General features: G+C 43.2%; 1 protein-coding gene across 1 annotated transcript; it reads left to right on the forward strand.

Annotated features, from left to right (window-relative positions):
- The first annotated feature begins 1,647 nt into the window (after positions 1–1,647).
- LOC137374631 (uncharacterized) lies at positions 1,648–23,144 on the forward strand. Its single transcript, XM_068041048.1, has 3 exons — positions 1,648–2,204; positions 16,099–17,195; positions 21,805–23,144. Exons 1-3 carry the CDS (start codon positions 2,081–2,083, stop codon positions 22,360–22,362), a joined length of 1,779 nt encoding a protein of 592 aa, XP_067897149.1. The 5' UTR covers positions 1,648–2,080; the 3' UTR covers positions 22,363–23,144.
- Positions 23,145–24,556: the final 1,412 nt, after the last annotated feature.

Genomic DNA, 24,556 nt, shown 5'->3' on the forward strand with positions numbered 1-24,556 from the left:
AGAGGCCCAACCAGTCCCCATCCACCACCACCCTCCTCCGCCTGGCTGAACTTGTTCTCACATTGAACAACTTCTCCATCAACTCCATGCACTTCCTTCAAGTAAAAGGTGTCGCTATGGGTACCCGCATGGGTCCTAGTTATGCCTGTCTTTTTGTGGGATATGTCGAGCATTCTTTGTTCCAGTCCTACTCAGGCCCCCTCCCCCAACTCTTTTTCCGGTACATTGATGACTGTATCGGTGCCGTTTCCTGTTCCCGCCCCGAACTAGAAAACTTTATCAACTTTGCTTCCAATTTCCACCCTTCTCTCACCTTTACATGGTCCATCTCTGACACTTCCCTTCCCTTCCTCGACTTCTCTGTCTCCATCTCTGGGGATAGGTTGTCTACCAATATCCATTATAAGCCCACTGACTCCCACAGCTACCTCGACTACACTTCTTCACACCCTACCTCCTGTAAGGACTCCATTCCATTCTCCCAGTTTCTCCGTCTCCGACGTATCTGCTCTGATGATGCTACCTTCCATGACGGTGCTTCTGATATGACCTCCTTTTTCCTCAACCGAGGATTTCCCCCCACTGTGGTTGACAGGGCCCTCAACCGTGTCCGACCCATTCCCCGCACCTCTACCCTCCCTCCCAGAACCGTGACAGGGTTCCCCTTGTCCTCACTTTTCATCCCACCAGCCTCCATATCCAAAGGATCATCCTCCGCCATTTTCGCCACCTCCAGCGTGATGCCACTACCAGTCGCATCTTCCCCTCCCTTCCCCTGTCAGCATTCCGAAGGGATCGTTCCCTCCGTGACACCCTGGTCCACTCCTCCATTACCCCCACCACCTCGTCCCCGTCCCAGGGCACCTTCCCCTGCAATCGCAGAAGGTGTAATACCTGCCCATTTACCTCCTCTCTCCTCACTATCCCAGGCCCCAAACACTCCTTTCAGGTGAAGCAGCGATTTACTTGTACTTCTTTCAATGTAGTATACTGTATTCGCTGCTCACAGTGTGGTCTCCTCTACATTGGGGAGACCAAGCGCAGACTGGGTGACCGCTTTGCGGAACATCTCCGCTCAGTCCGCAAGCAGGACCCTGAGCTTCCGGTTGCTTGCCATTTCAACATTCCCCCCTGCTCTCATGCTCACATCTCTGTCCTGGGATTGCTGCAGTGTTCCAGTGAACATCAACGCAAGCTCGAGGAACAGCATCTCATCTACCGATTAGGCACACTACAGCCTGCTGGACTGAACATTGAGTTCAATAATTTCAGAGCATGACAGCCCCCCATTTTACTTTCATTTTTAGTTCTTTTTTCTTCCTTTTTTTTTACATTCCTTTTTACATTTTTTACAATCTTTTTTTGCATTTATTTCATTTCATCTTAGTTTGTTCAGTTTGCTTACCCACTGTTTTTTTCAGGTTGTTTTTCTTCAGGTTTGCACTTGCTGCTGTTCAATATTCAGTATATTCACACCTTACCTGTACTAATGCTTTGTCTTTCAACACACCAATTGTTTGCCTTTGCTCCGTGACCTTTTGGTCAGCTATGTGGCCTGGTCCAATCTGCACCTTCTCCTTTGTTATCTCTTGCCCCACCCCCACCTCACTTGTTTATAATCTGTGACTTTTCTAATATTTGTCAGTTCCGAAGAAGGGTCACTGACCCGAAACGTTAACTCTGCTTCTCTTTCCACAGATGCTGCCAGACCTGCTGAGTGATTCCAGCATTTCTTGTTTCTGCCCCAATTTTCTAAAGCGTTTTTAACTGTTGCAAAAGCTGGCAGTTTGCGGACAGGGAAAATTGTTTCATTTAATTCTGTGCTCTTGTCTCTGATGATTGATCCTGTTCGTGTCAGCTGGTCTCCAGTTTCGATTTCCCATTTCGTAATTCATTTGCTCAGTTTCAGTTGACCTGACCTCACTTTGCGAGTCCGCTGAATCGGTATTTTGACGCTTTCCTCATTAATTGGAAGGCATTGCGATATATTTGAGGCACTTTTATTGTTTAAAGGGAATTTGAGCTTTTTCCTCCGGTATAGTTAATTTTCAACTTTTTACTAACCCCGGGAAAGAAAAAAATGTTCAATTTTTCTGTGACGCAAAGAAAAGGATGCACTGAAATCCTACAATCTTTAACCTACAGTGATTTGTTTGCACTGAAGGACACTGTAGCCAACAAGCAGGACGTATGGAATAAGGAAGGTAAGTGCGATCAGGCAGTTACAAATGTATCAAGATGCCAGAATGTGTGTCGACAAACCACATAGCTGTACCTAATTTCTGTTTGTAACTAAGTGGATGATTAACACGCCAGATTTGAAACTTTATTCCAAAATTCTGAATGCAACTTTTTCCCTTCAGACTATTCAACGGAACAATTTTTCATAAATGCAAAATGTAAACTTTTGAAAACATATTTTGTGTGCAAAGATATCAAATTGCACTTCATTACATTGTAGATTTGCAAAACCAATCTTAATGAACTTTGGCAGCATTTCAATAGCGTTAACAAAAAGTAATGAGGTTTGTTTTGAACCAGTGGTTCCCAAAAAATGATGCATTAAAATTTGTATTTTTCTAACATATACCGACGTTAATGTACCAAAGCAAAGATTTTTAAAGAGCAGGGTATAACGGGCCTATTTTCAATAGACATTTAAAGAAAAAATTATTCTTTCTTGAAGGCAGTGACTCGAACTGAAGATGGTTCCATTAGTTAGTATTGATAGAGCCATACTATGTTGTCCAAGTATCCATTATATTTTCAAATGTGTGGAGGTTGTTTGGATGTGTTTTCAGGATTCCCAACCTTGGGTGTGATCAAAACCACACTTCATCATGTCTCATCTAAAGGTCATAATTGTGAATATTCAACAGGTAGCATGAAATAGGGAACTAGGGCAAGGATTAGCTTATTTTAGGATGTATTTTAGCCCATTCCCCTTGTCGGGCAAACATCGGGGTAATATAAGAGCCTTAAACTTTGCAGCTTTTCTCCTTTTTTACATATTCTAGAACACAACAGAATTACATTGTGGCTGTGATCAAGTCAAGCAAAAGTATGCAAACCAGTCAAGGTCAAAACCTTTCAATGTGTCAGCATCGCTCTAATATTTTTAGAGTACCAGCAGAGATACTATAGATCCAGAGTTTGACCCAATGGGCCTTGTTTTAATGTTCAATATAGGGGAATGAAAGAGTCCATTAGATTGGATTTCTGCAGTCTGGTACAAATGTAATGGGCCAAAGACCTCCCTCTGTTCTGTAAATGTCTGTTTTATCCCGATGTGATTATAACTGGATTATCAGACGTTTCTCAGCCCCTCTCCTTCATCTGCTGGTAACTGATTGGGCCAATGTAGTTAATACAGATCTTGCACTGGTTGCACCGATCAAAACAGTCTGCTTGTTGTGCAGCTGTGGTACGATTGTTGTTCTCCCACTTTCCACTCAGCCCAGACTTATTCAAAAATGAGTGACATTAGTTCATAGGGCAGTGCATTATCTGACATATCTGGTCCCACGTGCTCCCATTCATTGCAGATTAATATAGGGTTCTGATGAACGGTCATCTGTTTGTTTTGGTTTCACAAAAAAAGACAGCACACGATTCAGCATTCTAACATGTGCTTCTCACAGTAACCTTCCATCTTTATTCTGATGTCTGTGTGGGCGTGTGGCCCTAGCCATTAAAGGAAGCCCATATACATACATCAAGTCATGCTCGGGGTCCTAAAGGTACAGTAGAGCAGACAGGTCATGGTCTCCTCACATACCATAACATCTGCCTTTTTCTGAATTACTTGTCCAAAGGAATCAAAGTAAAATCGTACAGTGATCCCAATCACAGAACAATAACAAATAGGTCAATAGAACGCAACAGTTCAAGAAGGCAGCTCACCACAACCTTCTTTAAGGGCAATTAGGGATGGGACACAAATTCTGGCCTTTACAGCGATGCTCATCCCATAAAACAATAAAAAAAATGTATAAGTGTATGATACACATTTTATCCACCTGAGTCCTTGAGTGTTCATAGTGTTCTTTTCAGTTCAATGAGTCAGTAAAATTAAGTCTTTGTGCATCACTAAGTATATATTCAGTGTTCTCATTAGTGATTTACTGATGTTCTCAAACTTGAATAGACCATTTCAAAAAAATTTGAGCTTTATAAAAGAATTCCCTACGTGCTAGTAGGCATGCTCAGCTTGCTTGCTGACAAACTGCTCATGCACTTTTATCATACTGCTTCTTTGCTTGTTTTCTGTTCTGAATGTTCTCAGCTACCCCTTCTACTACAGTAGTCTTTCAGTAGTCCTTCAGGTGTAGGTAGCAGCGTGCTGGTGTGACGAGACATCAATCTCCGCGCCGGGCTGCTTCCATTCTCATAGAGCGTGTTGAGCCAATCTAAAACTGCTAGGTAGACATCCTACCCTTCTCCTGAAGTCGTGAAAATATTCTTTGCTATCTTCACTGCTGATTCAGCCATCCCATTGCTCTGGCTGTGTAGCGGTGATGTTATGATATGCTCAAACTCCCAGTTTAGTGCAAATTTTTCATACTCTCTTGCCACAAATTGGGGCCCATTGTCAGTTATCACCTTACCTGGCCTGCTATATCTTGCAAACAGGACCGTTGTTTATTTAACTACTGCTGCAGCTGTGGTGTCACCTGTTAGCCTATCCACCTCCCAGGAATCGCTCTAGTGATTACAGTAATAAGGTTACCACTCCGGCAGCTAAACAGATCTTGTGACACAACACTTCATGGACGTGACGTTATATCATAAGATATCGGCTGTTTCTGCTGCTTTGCCTGAAATGCATTGCACGTGCTATATTGTGTCACTTTGTCTTTCAGTTGTGTGACCATTCCCAGCCAGAAAAAAAATCTCTGGCTCGCCTGACCAAATTGTCTACTCCAAGCTGACTGTTGTAGATTCTGTCTAACATCAGTGGCTGCATTGCTTTAGGCCCTTGTAGAGAATTCCATTCCGCATTGTTATCTCCTCTCTGAAATTGAAGTACTCTCAAACTGAGACTGGTACTTCTCTTCTGTCATCTGGCCATCTGTTCTTCACCATGGGCGTCAGTATCTTTTTCTGGAGCTGAATGGATGTTGCATTGCTCACTCTCAAGTATTCTGCTTGATTAATCCATTCGATTTCATCGTAAATTGGATCAGCCTTTCTGTTGTGGGGTTCATGTATGTAGTCTCAACTCAACCCATCAGCTATGTACATCTCCTTCACAGGACAGTACTTGACATCTAGCTAGTAGTTTTGTAATCTCCATCATTCTTTGAAGATTCTTTGGTGCATTGTGAATGGCTTTGCTGAAGATTGGAACAAGTGGCTTGTGATCAGTGTGCACTGTGACCTATCTCCTTTGTACCTATTGGTCAAACCTCTCGCAGCTGAAGACTATGGCCAAAAATTCCTCCTCTATTTGAGCAAAGTCGCATTCTGCTTTGCTGAAGGCTTATTAGGCAAAGGTAACTAGCTGGCCATTCTGAAGAAGGGTAGTTCCAAGTCCTTTCTTTGATACATCACATTGGATTGTGACCTCTTCATGCAAGCTGTAGTACTTCAACACTGGAGCTTGCATGCGAAGTTGAAGCTGATTCTGTGTTTGAGTGTGGTGTTCTAGCCACTCAAAGTGAGCATCTTTGTCAATCTTCTTAAGGGCTCTGACAGCATGAGGCAATCTGGGTAGGAACTTTGCCAGGTATGTAACCCACTCAAGAAGACGTGGCACTGTCTTTTTGTCTTTCGGGATTGGCATCTCCATGATGGCCTTTATTTTGCCCGGATCTGGGTGTAGGCCATCCTCTGTTAGTTGGTGTCCCATATAAGCCACTGATGAGAGATGAAGTTGAAGATTCTTTCTGTTCAACTTCAAATTAACTTCTCTTGCTCTCTGCAGAAACTTGGCTAAGCTCTTGTCACGGTCTGCTACCACTTCCTGGTGGGTGTCATCACTGCCGAGTACCAGACAGTCATCAGCTATGACATCAAGACCATCTAAGCTTTCAAGAATTTCATGCTGGCCTCATTAAAACTCTTCGGGGCTGTTGATGTCCCAACAGCATACATGTCCACCTGTAGCAGCTGTAGGATGTAGCAAATGTTGTGATAAGACTGCTCTTCTCATCTAATTTCACATGTCAAAACCTGTCTTTAGCATCAAGAACTGAGAAGATGTGAGCTTTAGATAGCCTCAGTACGATGTCACTAACAGTGGGAATAGGGTAGTGCGGATGCTCACAGCCTCATTCAAGTCCCTAGGGTCAATGCAGATTGCAAGTTTGTTAGGCTTCTTCACAATGACTGCACTGCTAATCCATTCTGTTGGTTGCATAACTTTGACAAGGATTCCCCGTTCTTCAAGTTCACGAGCTTCCGTTTCAGTTCCTGCTTCAAGGGAATAGCTACTTTATGAGTTGCGTACTTCATTGGAGGTACTTTGACATCTACGTCGAGGTGATATTCTCCTGGAAGGCAACCTAAGTCTTCGACAACATCAGCATACTCGTCGATTACATCATGTATAGTCTTCTCTACTCTCACCTGGTTAACTTTGTTCCAGGTCTGTGGGGTGTTTATCATAATCAATCCCATCTGGAATGATGTTTTTCTTGACAGAAGAGTCATCTGTTGCACATCCACTACATTGAATACATAGACTCACATCAAGTCACACTCAAGGTCCCAAAGGACCCAGCAAATAAGTCATGTTCTACTCACATACCACAACAGTCATCGATCTGAAATGTTAAATCTGTTTCTCTTGCCGCAGATGCTACCAGACCTGCTGAGTATTTCCAGCATTTTCTGTTTTTCAGTAAGATAATTTGTGTTTGTTTTATATTATGTCAGAGTTCCAGTACAGCAATGACTTAGGAAGCAGGTGGGGCCCATACATTCCTGGGTGCAGTACTCCATATAGTCACATGTTCCAATTCCAGAACAGCAGAAATATCATGCCATCATCTGTATAGACCTGCATGGGCATGCATTGGAGAATGGACATTAACAAAATTAAATTCACCCAGTATTTCAAAATAGTGCATATAAGACATTGCTGTGGGAAGTGCACAGCAGACTATAATTAGATGAGGCTTCACATGGTATGCTAGCATCAAATGCAATTCAACCCAAAGAACCAACCAGCAAATGGAGTCGAGGAGGTGTGCAGTTACCATAGACTCCTCACCTTGGATGGCAAAGTGATTTCAGCAACTGACAAAAGGAAATGGAATATACCAAGTCACAGTTAGAATGACCTTATCCAGTCTTAAACATAATTAGTCTATCATTCCCATGGCTGGGGAGGTGGCAGGTGGGTGGAGGAAAGGGAACTGACTTTCAATTTTTGTCTTTCACCCACAAATTATTTCAAACTATAGGCAGAACAAAAGCACACTGGTCCGAAAGTTACACTGGATGGTAATTGGACCAAAATATCTGGTGAATGCTCCCCACTCCAGCAACACTGGAAAGAAGTAAAGAATGGACAAGAGCCAAATATTTTCCCCTTTCTCGGAACAGAGAAAACTCATCCTCTCACCAAAAGCTTTGGGGGTTCTGTGGGGGGAGGGGCAGTGTCAGGAGGTGGTCCAGGTCACAATCCAGCCCTGGGCCCCCGGATGGGCCATATTTCTGTCAGGGAAGGAGGTGGTATATCTTTTCTTGCTGAGCACACTGGCTCCTGAAGATGCCTCAATCTTCTAAAAGCCAGAAGTTGTGGAGATTCTAAGTGCAGGAAACCCCCCACACCTGGCCCCATCTCTGGCCTCTTCCACCCTGACTCTAGCTTTGTAAAGGGTGGGAAGAGGTTCTGTATATCTGGGATGTAGTCTATTTTCTGGCAGTTTTTCTAAACTCCTTTGTACTTCTGGTGATTATGGAAGTTCACTGAAGGTACCAAGGAATTTCCACTCTATAGTCTTTTAACTGAAAGGACAGAAGGGAGTTTTATGTTGGCATTTGCCAAAATAGTTCAGCCATTTAGTTTCTTAGCAATCCAAATTCTTCACCTTTTTATTTTTCAATATAATTTAATCTCAAACATAAATATCAAGGATTAGGACAAGGAGCAATCTAGAGTAAAAACACTTAATTGGAGGAGGGCCAATTTCAGTGGAGTGAGAACAGATCTGACCCAGGTAAATTGGAATCAAAGATTGGCAGGCAAAACTGTAACAGAACAATGGGCTGCCTTTGAAGAGGAGATGGTTTGGGTACAGTCAAGGTATACTCATGAGAGGGAAAGGTAGGGCAAGCAAACTCAGAGCTCCATGGATGATGAAAGAGATAGAGAGTAAGATGAAGCAGAAAAAAGATGCGCATGACAGATACCAGGTTGATAACACAAGTGAGAACCAGACTGAATATAGAAAGTTCAGAGGACAAGTGAAAAAAGAAATAAGAGAGGCAAAGAGAGGGTATGAGAAGAGACTGGCAACTAATATAAAAGAGAATCCAAAAGTCTTCTATAAGCATGTCAATAGTAAAAGGGTAGGGGTGGGACCAATTAGGGATCAAAATGGGGATCTATGCATTGAGGCAGTGGGCATGGCCGAGGTACTAAATGAGTACTTTGGCAGCATCTTCTTCCTTGGTAAAGACAGATGCAAAGTCATTATGAAAGAGGAGGTAATTGAGGTACAAGATGGGCTAAAAATTGATAAAGAGGTGTTAAAAAGGCTGCCTGTACTTCAAGGTGATAAGTCACCAGGACCGGATGGATGCATCCGAGGATACTGAGAGAAGTAAGGGAGGAATTGCGGAGGCACTGGCCATAATCTTCCAGTCCTCCTTATATACAGCCGTGGGGCTAGAGGACTGGAGAATTACAAATGTTACGCCCTTGTTCAAAAAGGGGTGTAAGGATAAACCCCGCAACTACAGGCCAGTCAGTTTTCGGTGGTGGGAACATTTTTAGAAACGATAATCTGGGACAAAGTTAGCAGTCACTTGGACAAGCGTGGATTAATTAAGGAAAGCCAGCACAGATTTGCATAAAGGACTGAGAGTGTTGGATAGTATTATAGAAAGAAGTAGTACCATATTAGATAGGAGCAAACTAAGAAGGACTGCGAGAAATACGAAGGCAGGTTTAAAATGCATATATGTAAACTGACAAAGTGTCGTGAGTAAGATTGGTGAGCTACAAGCAAAAATAGTTGTGTGGAAGTATGATGTAATGGTAATAATGGAAACGTGGCTTTAAAATGGTGAGGATTGGGCTCTTAATATTCAAGGATACAAAGTGTTCAGCAAAGATAGGGAAGGATAAAAAGGAGGTGGGGTAGCAGTACTAATTGGGGAGGACATTGTAGTGTTGGAAAGAGAGGATGTCCTTGAGGGGGCAAAGACAGAATCCATTTGGTTAGAGTTAAGAAGCAAAACAGGTATGATTACACTACTGGGGGTATTAAATGGACCTCCAAATAGTAAGAGAGAGATAGAGGAGCAAATCTGCAGGGAAACCACAGAGATGTGCAAAAAGTATAGAGTGGGTGATATTGGAGGGACTTTGATTACCCAATTATTGATTTAGATAATTTTAGAGAAAAGTGTAAGGAGGGGGAGGAACTTCTGAAATGTGTTCAGGAGAACTTCCTTGATCAGTATGTTTTCAGTCTAACTAGGATCTGGTACTGGGGAATGAGGCGTGGACCAAGTGTCTGTGGGGGAACACTCAGGTAAGAGTGATCATCATATCATAAGGTTTAGACTAGTAATGGAGAAGAGCAAGGAACAAACTAAAGTAGAACTTCTAAATTGGAAGAGGGCTAAAATGCCAGGGCAAAATGGAACCAAAGATTGACAGAAAAAAAAACTGTAACTGAACAATGGCTGATCTTTAAGGACGAGATGTTTCAGATACAGGCTAGGTACATTCCAACAAGGGAGAAAGGTAGGGGAACCAAAGCCAGGAAAGGCTAGCATTTGACAAAATACCACATAAAAGGCTGGTTAATAAAATTGATGCTCATGAAATTGGATTAAAAAATTGGCTTAAGGACAGAAAACAGCGAGTTGTAGTAAATGGTTGTTTTGCAGACTGGTGGATGGTTGACACTGGTGTTCCCCAAGGTTCAGTGCTAGGACCACTGCTTTTTTGATATTTATAAAGGACTTGGATATTGAAATACAGAGAAAAATTGCCAAATTTGCAGAATGTACCAAACTTGGAGGTGTAGCAAACCGTGACGATGATACCAATCAACTGCAACAGGACATAGATAGGCTAGTAGAATAGGCAGACAAGTGGAGATGGAATTTAATAAAGAGAAGTACGAGGTGATGCATTTTGGCAAAAGGGATAGGAACAGACTTAATGGCACAGTTTTAAATTGTGTGCAGAGACAGACGGACCTGAGGGTGCATGTGCATAGATCTTTGAAGGTGGCAGGACATATTGAGAGGGTGGTTAGCAAAGTATATGGGATCTTGGGCTTCTTAATTAGCGATATTAAGTACAAAAGCAGGGAAGTTATGCTGAATCTTTATAAACTCTAGTTAGGCCACAGTTAGAGTATTGTGTCCAGTTCTGGTCACCACACTTTAGGAAGAACATGAGGGTCCTTGAGAAAATGCACAGGAGATTTACCAGAATGGTTCCAGTGATAAGGGATTTTAGGTACAAGTTCAGATTGAAGAAGTTGGAGTTGTTCTCCTTGGAGCAAAGGAGATTGAAGAGAGATTTGATAGACCTGTACAAGATTATGACAAGTTTAGATGAGGTAGACAAAGAAAATCTGTTGCCATTAGCTGATGGTACATGGAATAGTGAACACAGATTTAAGGTTTTGAGCAAGAGATGCAGATGGGATTGAGGAAGGACGTTTTTACGCAGTGAGTGGTAATGACCTGGAACTTGCTGCCTAGGAGGGTGGTGGAAGTGGAGACAGTGAATGATTTCAAAAGGAAATTGGATGGGTACTTGAGGCAAATAAACTTGCAGGGCTATGGGGATAGAGCAGGGTAATGGGACTGATTGGATTGCTCTACAGAGAGCCGGCATAGACTTGATGGGTCGAATGGCCTCCTTCTGTGCCATAATGTCTTTATGGGCTGACTTTTATGGAGGTGGTGGGGTTCCTGAAGCGAAGCCAAAAATTCAGGGGGATCCCCAGGTCGTGTTTTACGGCGGTCAGGTAGTTAACTGCCAGCCGCCAGGGTTCCCGTTCCTTTAAGGACTGGGATTCTGCCTTCAAGAGTTGTTGGCCAATCAGAGGGTTGGCAGCTCAATGGCCTCAACAGAAGCACTGGAAGCAGTGGCCAATGCTGGAACTGCACCCAGCTAGAAGAGGCAACATGGAGGCCAGCGGCAGCTGTAAGAGACCATGGGCCTCAATTGGCCTCTGGGCAGGAAGGCTGTCCTCGAACTTCCCTGCCCTTGACAAAATTCAATAGCATCGGGAAGGCGACAGGCACTTGACCACCCTAGGACTTGAAAAAGGACAGTGGTACCATGAATACGAAGTTAACTGCGTGACAGGAAACCAAGAATAGGGGTGAACACTTGTTTCTCGGGCTGAAGGAAGGTATATTATGGGGTTCCCCAGAGATCAGTACTAGGACCCCCTGCTTTTCTCGGTATATATTATTGATCTAGACTTGTGTATACTGGGCACAATTTCAAAATTTGCAGCTGACACAAAACTTGTGAACTATGAAGAGGATACTGATAGACTTTAAGAGGACACAGACAAGCTGGTGGAGTGGGCAGACACGTGGCACATGAAATTTAATACAGAGAAGTGTGAAGTAATACTTTTGGTAGGAGGTGTAATATTACTCATTCCTTTGGTATGTGAACTATTGTAAGATTCACAGGACTCCAAGATAACAACTAGAACTTAGCTACTGCAGGAGCCACACCAACACACATCTCACACTGTCGGGCTACGCCCACAACTCCCTGGTCATGTGTGATGCAACATCACTTCCTCCGGTGACCTTCACTTACAGCCTCTGAAAGTGGTCCTCAAGATTGTCCCACAACATCCCCTTTTATTCCAAAGATAAAAATATGTACAATATACAATGATGTTGCAGCTCAGACTAACTATACATATTTAAAGCAAACCGTTATTTATAAGTAAGTAAGTTTAGCACTCTCTAAAACGTAGAGGCGATTTGCTTATTCATCCCAAACTTGTTATCGTAAAATCTTCCCAAAGCTGAGCACGTCTTGACGACTTCTCTGAGACTCTGATGACTCAGATCTCTGGTTTGCATGTTCTTCCTTTGTGCTCACAGACTTAGTATATTCATCAGACTTTCTCTTTGAATGTGACCGCGATGCCACAGGGTTGTCACATGTAGCGTTGTTGTACAGCTCTCTGAGTTGACTTCAGTTGCATCTGAGAATCGCGCCATTTGGTGTCTGGACTTGGTAGGATCTGGGCTGGTTGTTCCCAACACATGATTAAGGACTCTGACTTTCAGTCCTGCTTGCAATCCGAGCTAATTCTGGTCCCGCTTACTTGTCCTACAATGCCTTCTTCTTCCCTTCTTAGAAAGCTTAGAAAAATGATGACTGGCAACTTCACCAATCACTGGCAGTCCCACTGGCCTCAGGATACTTGCTGCAACACATTGAAGCCCAAAGAGAGACTCCGGTCATATCACCTCTTCCTGTCACAACTCCCAGCCTTTGTGTAGTCCTTTACGTGGACTGACCCAATACACTCGACCTGGATATTTTCCAGTATCTTCGATGCGTTAGTGACTTCATATATTGTGACAATTTGTAAATCTCAGCATGCTGGATGCCCTGCAACAGCTGGTCCAGTGGTGTCTACAATGTAAAACATTTGTGGAGGCCGTTCTGAGCTCCCATAGCTGCACTGCAAGGTTATCCTTCCAATGTACTTGATTGAAGAACCATTGTAGGCAGTCAGCCTAGCCATGATGGGTCGCACCATAAATTCCCATATCTTTAAGTACACGTCCTTCACTATACAGATGAGCAAAATATTTGCAGTTGCTCCTGTGTAGATTTTTACTCTGAGCTTGTGCTTGACAGTCCTCTGTGCCTTACAATCCCGATCATGGCGAATGCCTCAGATTGCATAAAAGCATTGACATGATGATCCAAATTAACTATGTGAAATGCCTACTCGTTCTTTGTACGAGTGCATTCTTCATCCATGTCCTCCTGACAATCTGTCTCTCTGCTGACCCAGTGTACTGGTTTGGGCTTTTGTTGTGTGTTTGCCATATCTTTTGTTGCGTTTGCCATCCTGTCTTGCAGACGTTCTCTCTGCCACCATTCCTGTGTGCAGTATCTGAGCTCGACCTGCTGCACTGCCTTGCCTAATGTCCTTGCATGCCACAAACTTTACCCTGGTCCTGCTATGCCAGACAACTGCGAATTGGTTGAGTCAGGCCACATTTGCCATAAAGCTTAGCAGATTTCTGACTTGTGGTTACCATACCAATTGTGGTAGCCATCCCCAACACTTGTAACTATTGGCACTCAGCCATGATGGCTTCAAATTTCCTTCCATTATTAACTAGTGCATGTATGGTGTTCCCTTTCTTCATTTCTAGCAGGTCTTTTTGAAAGGCCTCTATTGGAGTAGACACACTCCAGAACCTGTTCGGACAATTCAATATCTGCGAAGTTGCATTCTTGAGCTTTGTCTTGGCACCTTGCAACAAACTGGTCAATGGACTTATCTTGCCTTTGCCAGTTGGTCATCAGCTCAAGCCTATATACCCGGAAATTGACCTTCATCTTGAGTTGCTCCTCTGGGATGTCCATAGCTTGCTAGGGTCCTTCTGATCCTCAGCTGACAATCCTGATGTGTTGATCCAAGCCCTCATTGCCCAGTGTGATTTTGATTTCACAGCTTGTTTCTCTGGTTTTCTCACTTCTTAATCCAGGAAACACAGTTCCAACTGTTGTTGAAACAGTTTAAATTCAGGCGCTATGTCCGACACCTTCCAATCCATACTTGGATACCTGAAAGCCTTTTTCTGGGTAATCCTGCTTTTTATTTTACAAATGTAGGACTTTTCACAGGCTTTCTTTTTCACAGGCACAATTCTTTTACAGGCTCTCTGCTTTACATGTTTTTTGTCCTACAGGTAGAGCGTTCTATTTCCTATTTTAGACAGATTTGTTTTTGCAGACCTGTCCCTAAGAGTGAGGTAACAGCTGATTTCTTTGTTTACACAGCTTATTCAATTTTTTTAAAATGGAGAAAGCACCTTTCATTGCTTATACAAGCTGATTCATTTTTTAAACTGACAGATCAGTTTTTATCACTCTGCTGAGCTGTAGCTAGCAGTATTGGCAACTGCCACAACCAGTCTTTTGCTTTGTGCTGGACCTCCAGTGGCGCTGTTCAGCTGTTCCCGCTCTTTTTGGATTAGGCTCTGCCCATGAAGCAAAAAAAAGGGAAAACTACCTTTTAAGGTTGTCCCACAACAGGAGGAACGATCAGAGACAATATAAAATAGAGGGATTCTAAAGTGGGTGCAGAAATAGAGAAACCTGGGGTATATGTGCACAAATTGTTGAAGGTGGCAGGGCAGTTTGAGAAAGCAGTTGAAAGGCATACGAGATCCTGGGTTTTATAAATAGAGACATAGGGCTGGATTTTAAGTGCCAGGCACCAGGAGTGGTGGTAGACAAGAAAAATGGTGGCCTGCATGTGTGTACCACATGCCCTGAGCTGCCATGATCTACTGCGTGGTGGCTCATTTAAATACCCCAATCGCTCCCACCCCATCACATGGAGTGAGGGGGGGGGTGCTTTCCAAAGCTGGCAATGGCGTCAGCCGCCTGTGCGCAGGCACTGGTGCCACTTTTAAAGGTCAGCCAGCCCTGCCAGTTAATTTAAATTTTTAAAGGGAAACAGCACCCCCCCCCCCACTGTTGAAATCAAATTGCCAATGCCCCTATCCCACCCCCCAATAAAATTAAAACTAAGTATCTGCCCTTTCCCTCCCAAAACACTTACCTTACAAACATGACCTTCCCCCCCAAAAATTGTACAAAGTTCACAGTTCACCCCTTCCCACCATCCCCTACACTAATGACGTAATTCGTTCCCATTTCCGCAACCCGGCAATAAAAATCTTGTGTTCCCGCCTTCCCCACCAGTGTGGCACCTGCTTTCCCCAGACAGGAAGGCATGGGAATGCCGGCCGCTGCTCTGAAGATTGCAGCGGGCCCGTAAGATGGCAGGTAAATGGTATTTTAATTTATTTATTTTATTGATTAACATATTTAAATCCAGGTCCTGTCACCCAGCGGTGGGGGGGGCGGGGGGCAGCCACGGAGCCTCGCCACTACAGGAAAGATGGTGCCCAGCCCTCCCGGCGCCAGGCTCCATGGTGGGCCACTGCCACAACAATCTTCCAGCCGCCCCCCTGCCACGGAGTCCGCTGTTGGGAGTCTTGTAAAATCCAGCCCGTAGAATGCAAAAGCAAGGAGATTATGATGAACCTTTATAAAACATTGGTTCAGCCTCAACTGGAGTATTATGTCCAATTCTGGGCACCACAATGTAGGAAGAATGTGAAGGCATTGGAGAGAGTGCAATGTTTCAAGAATGTTTCCAGGGACGAGGGACTTCAGTTACGTGGATAGATTGGAAAAGCTGTGACTGTTCTCCTTAGAGAAGAGAAGGTTGAGAGGAAATTTGATAGAGGTGTTCAAAATCAAAACGAAGGGTCTAGGCAGAGCAGATGGAGAGAATATTTTCTCATTGGCAGAAGGGTTGAGAACCAGAAGGCACTGATATAAGGTGAAGGGCAAAAGAACCAGCAGCAACATTGAGGAAAAACTTTTTACACAGTGAATGGTTAGGATCTGGAATGCACTACCTGTGGTGGAGGCAGATTTAATCGAGGCTTTCAAAAGGGAGTTGGATAATTATCTGAGAGAAAAAAATTTGCATGGCTACGGGGAATAGGGCTGAAGAGTGGGATTAATGGAGTTTCTCTTGCAGAGAGCAGGCACCGACATGACAGGCTGAATGGCCTCCTACTGTGCTGTAACAGTTCTATGATTCTATAAAGTAGTTATATATACCTATGAAACTTTTTCTTTTAATTTCTTTGTAGGAGCCATCAGTGTCATTCTAAGCCATAGCCAAAGTGCAGAAGAATTGCTAAAACGCAGGAAGGTTGTGCGAGAGACAATATTGAAGTACTTAATCAAACATGATGTAGTCATATCAGCTTCATCAGACAAACAGCAACTTATTAATAAGGCTTTGGTCTATTGGATATATCAAGAATGGAAGAGAAATGAGTCAACAGATCAAACAAAATGCCAGCTTCTGGGGCAAGTTAGAAAACAAGATTTGGAGCAAAAGGTAACACAGGAAATTGAAAATACAAAGGTAGAAGCAATGGTACAAGAAGTCAAGGCAGCAAGGAGAGAATTGGAGCAAGCAAGACAAACAGAGGAGCAGCTGAGAAGACAAGTGGAAGAGCAGACAAGAAAACGAGTGGAGGAGCAGACGAAGAGGCGAGCAGAGGAGCAGTTGAGAAAACAAATGGAGGAGCAAACGAAGAGGCGAGCAGAGGAGCAGCTGAAAAAACAAATGGAGGAGCAGATGAAGAGGCGAGCAGAGGAGCAGCTGAGAAAACAAATGGAGGAGCAGACAAAGAGGCGAGCAGAGGAGCAGCTGAGAAAACAAATGGAGGAGCAGACGAAGAGGCGAGCAGAGGAGCAGCTGAGAAAACAGGTGGAAGAGCAGACGAAGAGGCGAGCAGAGGAGCAGCTGAGAAAACAAATGGAGGAGCAAACGAAGAGGCGAGCAGAGGAGCAGCTGAAAAAACAAATGGAGGAGCAGACGAAGAGGCGAGCAGAGGAGCAGCTGAGAAAACAGGTGGAAGAGCAGACGAAGAGGCGAGCAGAAGAGCAGCTGAGAAAACAAGTGGAAGAGCAGACGAAGAGGCGAGCAGAGGAGCTGCGGAGAAAACAAATGGAGGAGCAAACGAAGAGGCGAGCAGAGAAGCAGCTGAGAAAACAAATGGAGGAGCAGGCAAGGAAAGAAGAGGAGAAACAGATAAGACGAGCAGAGGAGCAGGCGGGAAGAGAATTGGAAGAGCAAATTAAGAGACAAGTGCAGGAGCAAATGATGAAACAAGAACAGGATGAGGCAAAGAGGCAGCTGGGAATACAAATGAATATACATTTAAATGTTACACAGGTAATTACTGTTACATTGATAAATGCTTATCGCCTTGCAGAGATTTTGTGTCTGAGCCTCTGCATTATCAGAGTTTCCAAGAGGTGAATTTTCAGTGTTCTTATTTGAAAGAAGTAGTTCTTCCATTGGGCCCTATACTCATCAAAAGTGGGCACAATGTGCTATCCAGAAGAATTAAATTGCACAAACGATTGTGAGTGTAAAATGTACTCCAAGAAGGAATGAGATTGAGAATCACTTAGTGTTTTAAAAGGAGATAGATACTAAGGGATCTGTAAAGGGGTAGGGAATTGGGCTGAAAAAGATCGAGCTGCTGTGGCTGACAAAATGGTAGCTAAGGCTGGATAGGTCAAGTGACTTTTTTTTAGAATTTAGAATTTAGATCATTACAGCGCAGTACAGGCCCTTCGGCCCTCGATGTTGCGCCGACCTGTGAAACCATCTGACCTACACTATTCCATTTTCATCCATGTGTCTATCCAATGTCCACTTAAATGCCCTTAAAGTTGGCGAATCTACTACTGCTGCAGGCAGGGCGTTCCACGCCCTTACTACTCTCTGAGTAAAGAAACTACCTCTCACATCTGTCCGATATCTATCACCCCTCAACTTGAAGCTATGTCCCCTCGTGTTTGCCATCACCATCCGAGGAAAAAGACGCTCACTATCCACCCTATCTAACCCTCTGATTATCTTATATGTCTCTATTAAGTCACCTCTCCTCCTCCTTCTCTCCAACGAAAACAACCTCAAGTCCCTTAGCCTTTCCTCGTAAGACCTTCCCTCCATACCAGGCAACATCCTAGTAAATCTCCTCTGCACCCTTTCCATAGCTTCCACATCCTTCCTATAATGCGGTGACCAGAACTGCACGCAATACTCCAGGTGCGGTCTCACCAGAGTTTTGTACAGCTGCAGCATGACCTCGTGGCTCCGAAACTCGACCCCCCTACTAATAAAAGCTAACACACCATATGCCTTCTTAACAGCCCTATTAACCTGGTTAGCAACCTTCAGGGATTTATGCACCTGGACACCAAGATCTCTCTGTTCATCTACAGTACCAAGAATCCTCCCATTAGCCCAGTACTCTGCATTCCTGTTACTCCTTCCAAAGTGAATCACCTCACACTTTTCCGCATTAAACTCCATTTGCCATCTCTCAGCCCAGCTCTGCAGCCTATCTATGTCTCTCTGTACTCGACAACATCCTTCGGCACTATCCACAACTCCACCGACCTTAGTGTCATCTGCAAATTTACTAACCCACCCTTCTACACCCTCTTCCAGGTCATTTATAAAAATGACAAACAGCAGTGGCCCCAAAACAGATCCTTGCGGTACACCACTAGTAACTAAACTCCAGGATGAACATTTGCCATCAACCACCACCCTCTGTCTTCTTTCAGCTAGCCAATTTCTGATCCAAAGCTCTAAATCACCTTCAACCCCATACTTGCGTATTTTCTGCAATAGCCTACCGTGGGGAACCTTATCAAACGCCTTACTGAAATCCATATACACCACATCCACTGCTTTACCCTCATCCACCTGTTTGGTCACCTTCTCGAAAAACTCAATAAGGTTTGTGAGGCACGACCTACCCGTCACAAAACCGTGCTGACTATCTCTAATGTACTTATTCTTTTCAAGATGATTATAAATCCTGTCTCTTATAACCTTTTCCAACATTTTACCCACAACCGAAGTAAGGCTCACAGGTCTATAATTACCAGGGCTGTCTCTACTCCCCTTCTTGAACAAGGGGACAACATTTGCAATCCTCCAGTCTTCCGGCACTATTCCTGTCGACAATGACGACATAAAGATCAAGGACAAAGGCTCTGCAATCTCCTCCCTAGCTTCCCAGAGAATCCTAGGATAAATCCCATCTGGCCCAGGGGACTTATCTATTTTCACACTTTCCAAAATTGCTAACACCTCCTCCTTGTGAACCTCAATCCCATCTAGCCTCGTAGCCTGAATCTCAGTATTCTCAACAACATTTTCTTTCTCTACTGTAAATACTGACGCAAAATATTCATTTAACACTTCCCCTATCTCCTCTGATTCCGCACACAACTTCCCACTACTATCCTTGATTGGCCCTAATCTAACTCTAGTCATTCTTTTATTCCTGATATACCTATAGAAAGCCTTAGGGTTTTCCCTGATCCGATCCACCAATGACTTCTCGTGTCCTCTCCTTGCTCTTCTTAGCTCTCCCTTTAGATCCTTCCTGGCTAGCTTGTAGCTCTCAAGCGCCCTAACTGAGCCTTCACGTCTCATCCTAACATAAGCCTTCTTCTTCCTCTTGACAAGCGCTTCAACTTCTTTAGTAAACCACGGCTCCCTCGCACGACAACTTCCTCCCTGCCTCACAGGTACATACTTATCAAGGACACGCAGTAGCTGCTCCTTGAATAAGCTCCACATTTCGATTGTTCCCATCCCCTGCAGTTTCCTTCCCCATCCTACGCATCCTAAATCTTGCCTAATCGCATCATAATTTCCTTTCCCCCAGTTATAATTCTTGCCCTGCGGTATATACCTGTCCCTGCCCATCGCTAAGGTAAACCTAACCGAATTGTGATCACTATCACCAAAGTGCTCACCTACATCTAAATCTAACACCTGGCCGGGTTCATTTCCCAGTACCAAATCCAATGTGGCGTCGCCCCTGGTTGGCCTGTCTACATACTGTGTCAGAAAACCCTCCTGCACACACTGGACAAAAACTGACCCATCTAAAGTACTCGAACTATAGTATTTCCAGTCGATATTTGGAAAGTTAAAGTCCCCCATAACAACTACCCTGTTACTCTCACCCCTGTCGAGAATCATCTTCGCTATCCTTTCCTCTACATCTCTGGAACTATTCGGAGGTCTATAAAAGACTCCCAACAGGGTAACCTCACCTCTCCTGTTTCTAACCTCAGCCCATACTACCTCAGTAGCCGAGTCCTCAAACGTCCTTTCTGTCGCTGTAATACTCTCCTTGATTAACAATGCCACACCCCCCCCTCTTTTACCATCTTCTCTGTTCTTACTGAAACATCTAAATCCAGGAATCTGCAACATCCATTCCTGCCCCTGCTCTACCCATGTCTCCGAAATGGCCACTACATCGAGATCCCAGGTACCAACCCATGCTGCAAGCTCACCCACCTTATTCCGGATGCTCCTGGCGTTGAAATAGACACACTTTAAACCAGGTTCTTGCTTGCCAGTGCCCTCTTGCGTCCTTGTAACCATATCCCTGACCTCACTACTCTCATTCTTAAGTATTTACATTCCTGATTCAGAATTGATAAAATATTTTGATTCAGGATGCTACCTAGTTATCTAAAATTGGTGTTTATTGAAACTTATCTTGTTACTTCATCAGTGCTTTCTTTATTAAAGGACAGTTTTCCAAATTATCCTCATAAAATCAGACATACGTGCATGATTAATGCCAGCTTGGAAAAGTAGACGCCCGCTTTTCCAAATACACCAAAATGTATCGAGTAGTTTCCCGTAGAGAATATCGATTCTGGGCTAGCAAAATGCTGCAAAGTTGGAAATCTGAAATAAAAACTGAGAATGCTGAAAACACAGAGCAGGTCAGTCAGCACCTGTGGAGAAAATGGAAAAGTTATGTAGACCTTTCCATATGACTCCTGTTTTAGAAGAAGATTCACACCCACCAAAAAAAACTTTTCTGTTCTTTCGACAGACGTTTGACTATCTGCTGTTTGTTTCCAGCATTTTTTTGCTTTTGCTTCATTTGGTCCAGGCTATTTTCACCTTTTTCATGCTGTGTCCAGAATAAAGGGGCATAGCCTTAATATTAGAGCTAGGCCATTCAAGGATGATGTCAGGAAGCACTTCTTTACATACAGTGCAGTGGAAATCTGGAACTCTCTCCCCCAAAATGCTATTTAGGCTAGTTCAGTTGGAAATTTCAGAACTGAGGTTGAGAGATTTTTTTTTAAGAGAGGGTATTAAGAGTTACAGAGCCAAGAGGTAGATGGAGTTAAGATACAGATCAGAGATAATCTAATTGAATGAAGGAACAGGCTTGAATGGCCTACCCCTGTTCTCATTTATTCCCTGTGCATTCCTGTGCATAAAACTGCCATCTTTCTTACATACCATAGCAACCTATTTCCTGATAAAGGAGGATTTCTGATTTTGAAACCTGAGCAATGGTCTGCGTATAGCTGAGTAGTAATGCAGAAGATATCAGCATTCCAAGCTCCAGATAGTCTGGTGGTGTGTTATGTTCTTTGCCTTTCTAATGATTTGAGTTTTATCCTATCATTTTCAGTTTAGTGTTGAGTAGATGCCCATGTTCCTTGGAGAGCTAGGAGAGAAAGCTTTATTTACATTTTCCAGATTTTCAGTCCTCTCAGGTTGTAGCTAAATTTCCTCTATATTCACAACACAGTCATTGGTGTGGATTACAACCATTAATTCTGAGCAAGAAGATAGGACAATGGTGCAATGTCCTTCTTTCATTCCCTACACAGTACATCTTTTTAGCCTTAACTATATTTATCTTTGCTGTTATTTTGTATGTTTTTCTAATGATCTGACTTTATTGTTGTTCCTTAAAACCCTCCAGTACCAGGTACCACCTCAGACAGCAACAGGGGGAGACTTTGACTGCCAAATAATAGGAGAGGCATTCTGCCATTGGTTCTTTGTTCTTCTGAATTCCCAGAATCCTTCGTTTGGCCGACAGCCAGAAGAGTGGGGTCCACAGCACTTTTGGGATGATGTAGTCTTTCACTTTGCTTATTCTGTTCATGAAGACCGAAGAGAGCAATATCAGAGTTCAGAATTGGTCAGTCAGCGCTTGCTGTACCTGGTGAAGGATGAACAACTGCTCTTTAATCCCAACATCAGTATGAATGGCATGAGATGTGCAACTTCTCCACATGGAATAGTTGCTATAGCAGTGGCTGGCACCATTCATAAGAACTCGCAGTGCCTGGGTATTTTTGAGCAGCTCTTTGGACTGATCCGTACACCAGTTGGTGGAAACAACTGGAAAATCAAATATGTTAACCTTCAGGTGAAAGCTTTGAATGATCAGCAGGAAATTATCCAACCCAGTTTATCTATTGAGCTGCCTGCACTACAGGCCCATCTCAATGAATTAAGTGTATTTCTCATGTAATTTATTCCAGAAATAGATCATGCCCAACTTCACATCCCTGGGTGGTAAGCTGGTGGAGGGATGAAAACTGGGCAGGTTCTACTGCTCCACCAGGTTACCACTAGGAAGCAAAGTTGAAAATGATCCGCATAGCTTCTGTAATTCAAATGCGGCACAGCGGCGCAGTGGTTAGCACCGCAGCCTCACAACTCCAGGGACCTGGGTTCAATTCTGGGTACTGCCTGTGCGGAGTTTGCAAGTTCTCCCTGTGACCGCGTGGGTTTTCGCTGGGTGCTCTGGTTTCCTCCCACAGTCAAAGACTTGCAGATGATAGGTAAATTGGCCATTGTAAATTGCCCCTAGTGTAGGTAGGTGGTAGGGAATATGGGATTACTGTAGGGTTAGTATAAATGGGTGGTTGTTTGTTGGCACAGACTCGGTGGGCTGAAGGGCCTGTTTCAGTGCTGTATCTCTAAATAAATAAAAAAACTTTGACCTATGAAAATGTTGCTAAAAATTCAAATTTAATAAGTACACACAAATAATTGCATTTTGCAATCAACTGCGAAGTTCTGTTCATGGGATGAAGTAGAAGTAGACTTCTTTTGTGCATTTATGCTAATATGCTAGTGTACATTGAACTACTTTTGAGCAATTATTTTTATAGACTGTTTTATATTAGGATGAATCATTTTAGACAAGATGGGCTATCTTTTTATCCTACTGCCTGAACATATAATCTGGCATAATAAAAGGAAAATACTGCAGATGCTGGAAATCTGAAATAAAAACAAGAAATGCTGAAAATGCTCAGCAAGTCTGGCAGCATCTGTGGAGAGAGAAGCATCTCTGCTTCTCTCTCCACAGATGCTGCCAGACCTGCTGAGTATTTCCGGCATTTCTTGTATATATAATCTGGCATTGTGGATTGGTTTCCCATTATGGAACCACTCTTCAGCCACAATAATATATACCTTAGCAGTCACCTAATAGAGGCTTATGAGATTCTTGACGGAATCGAGAACGGAATCCTGAAATAATACTTACAGAACTACCAGGGCAGCAGTAGAAGAGGTCACGGTTTTGGGGGTTGTGGGGGTGCATGTTTAAAGCCTTCAAGGAATAAGTTTCATACAGACGGTGATCAAAAGCTGCAATGGATTACCAGACGGGTGGTTGAAGCCAGGGTCCATTTAAGAAATATTTAGATGCTATAATAGGAAGCTAATGAAGTTGATATTCGAGATGGATGAGACCATATAGGCTAAAGGGCATTTTTCATCTGAATCTATCTTGTGATCTTATGAAAAGATTTTGTGTGAGGAAGTAACATTCTTTATATGTTGATGGCAGTGTTTGTTGAGTTATGTGCATGATTGAACTCATGACAATTTTGCCTGAGAACTAAAATTAGGTACTTATTTTTCAAATAGATTTTTCTTAATTATATTTTCTGAACTCCAATTTAATATGATTATGGTACTGTCATTTCAGCAAGTGTCACTGTCCTCTGCATTCCTATAGGGACTGATAGGCCAACAGATTTGATATAGAGTCCTTGGCATTTCTCCAGTACAATGTCCTGCCTTGGATGTCGGTTCACAAAACAGGGGTCCTTCAATTGTTACAAACAATAAACATGGTCTCGGTGGATTATTTGGAGGCTTTTTATTCACGTTAATTTGAATAAATAGCTAATATATAGCTGAATTGCACTATTGTTGCTCAGAGAACCTATCCTACCACTAATAGGTTTTTCTTAAGATAGACAACGCTTTCAAAAAAGATGATTTAGGGTAGAAATTCCTTTATTATTTTTAGAGAACAAGTCCATGTGCTCATGTACAATTGCAGTGAGTGCTGTTTTGATGAAGTCATTAGTACATTTATAATAAGTTAATTGATTGTTAAAAGTGGTGAACTCATGAACTTAATACAAACTTATTAAGAAATGGACTGAATATAACCAACAAATGAACTTTAATCCCTTTGTGTTTCTTTGATAGCATGTCAGCAAGTAGACATATTGTAATGAAGTAATGCAGAGAACAAGTCATAGAAGAGATCGAAGAGATTTTCTAGTTATTTACATAAGGGATATGGGGTGGAGGGGTTGGAGGAAGATCCACAGAAACCTCAGAGAAATGGCATAAATGATCTTCTGCTGAGGCCAGCAGAACCTCAGCAGAAATTCAGTCCCGTTGTTCCTAAGAGA

Source organism: Heterodontus francisci, chromosome 10 (assembly GCF_036365525.1).
Source record: "Heterodontus francisci isolate sHetFra1 chromosome 10, sHetFra1.hap1, whole genome shotgun sequence".
NCBI classification, from domain to species: domain Eukaryota; kingdom Metazoa; phylum Chordata; class Chondrichthyes; order Heterodontiformes; family Heterodontidae; genus Heterodontus; species Heterodontus francisci.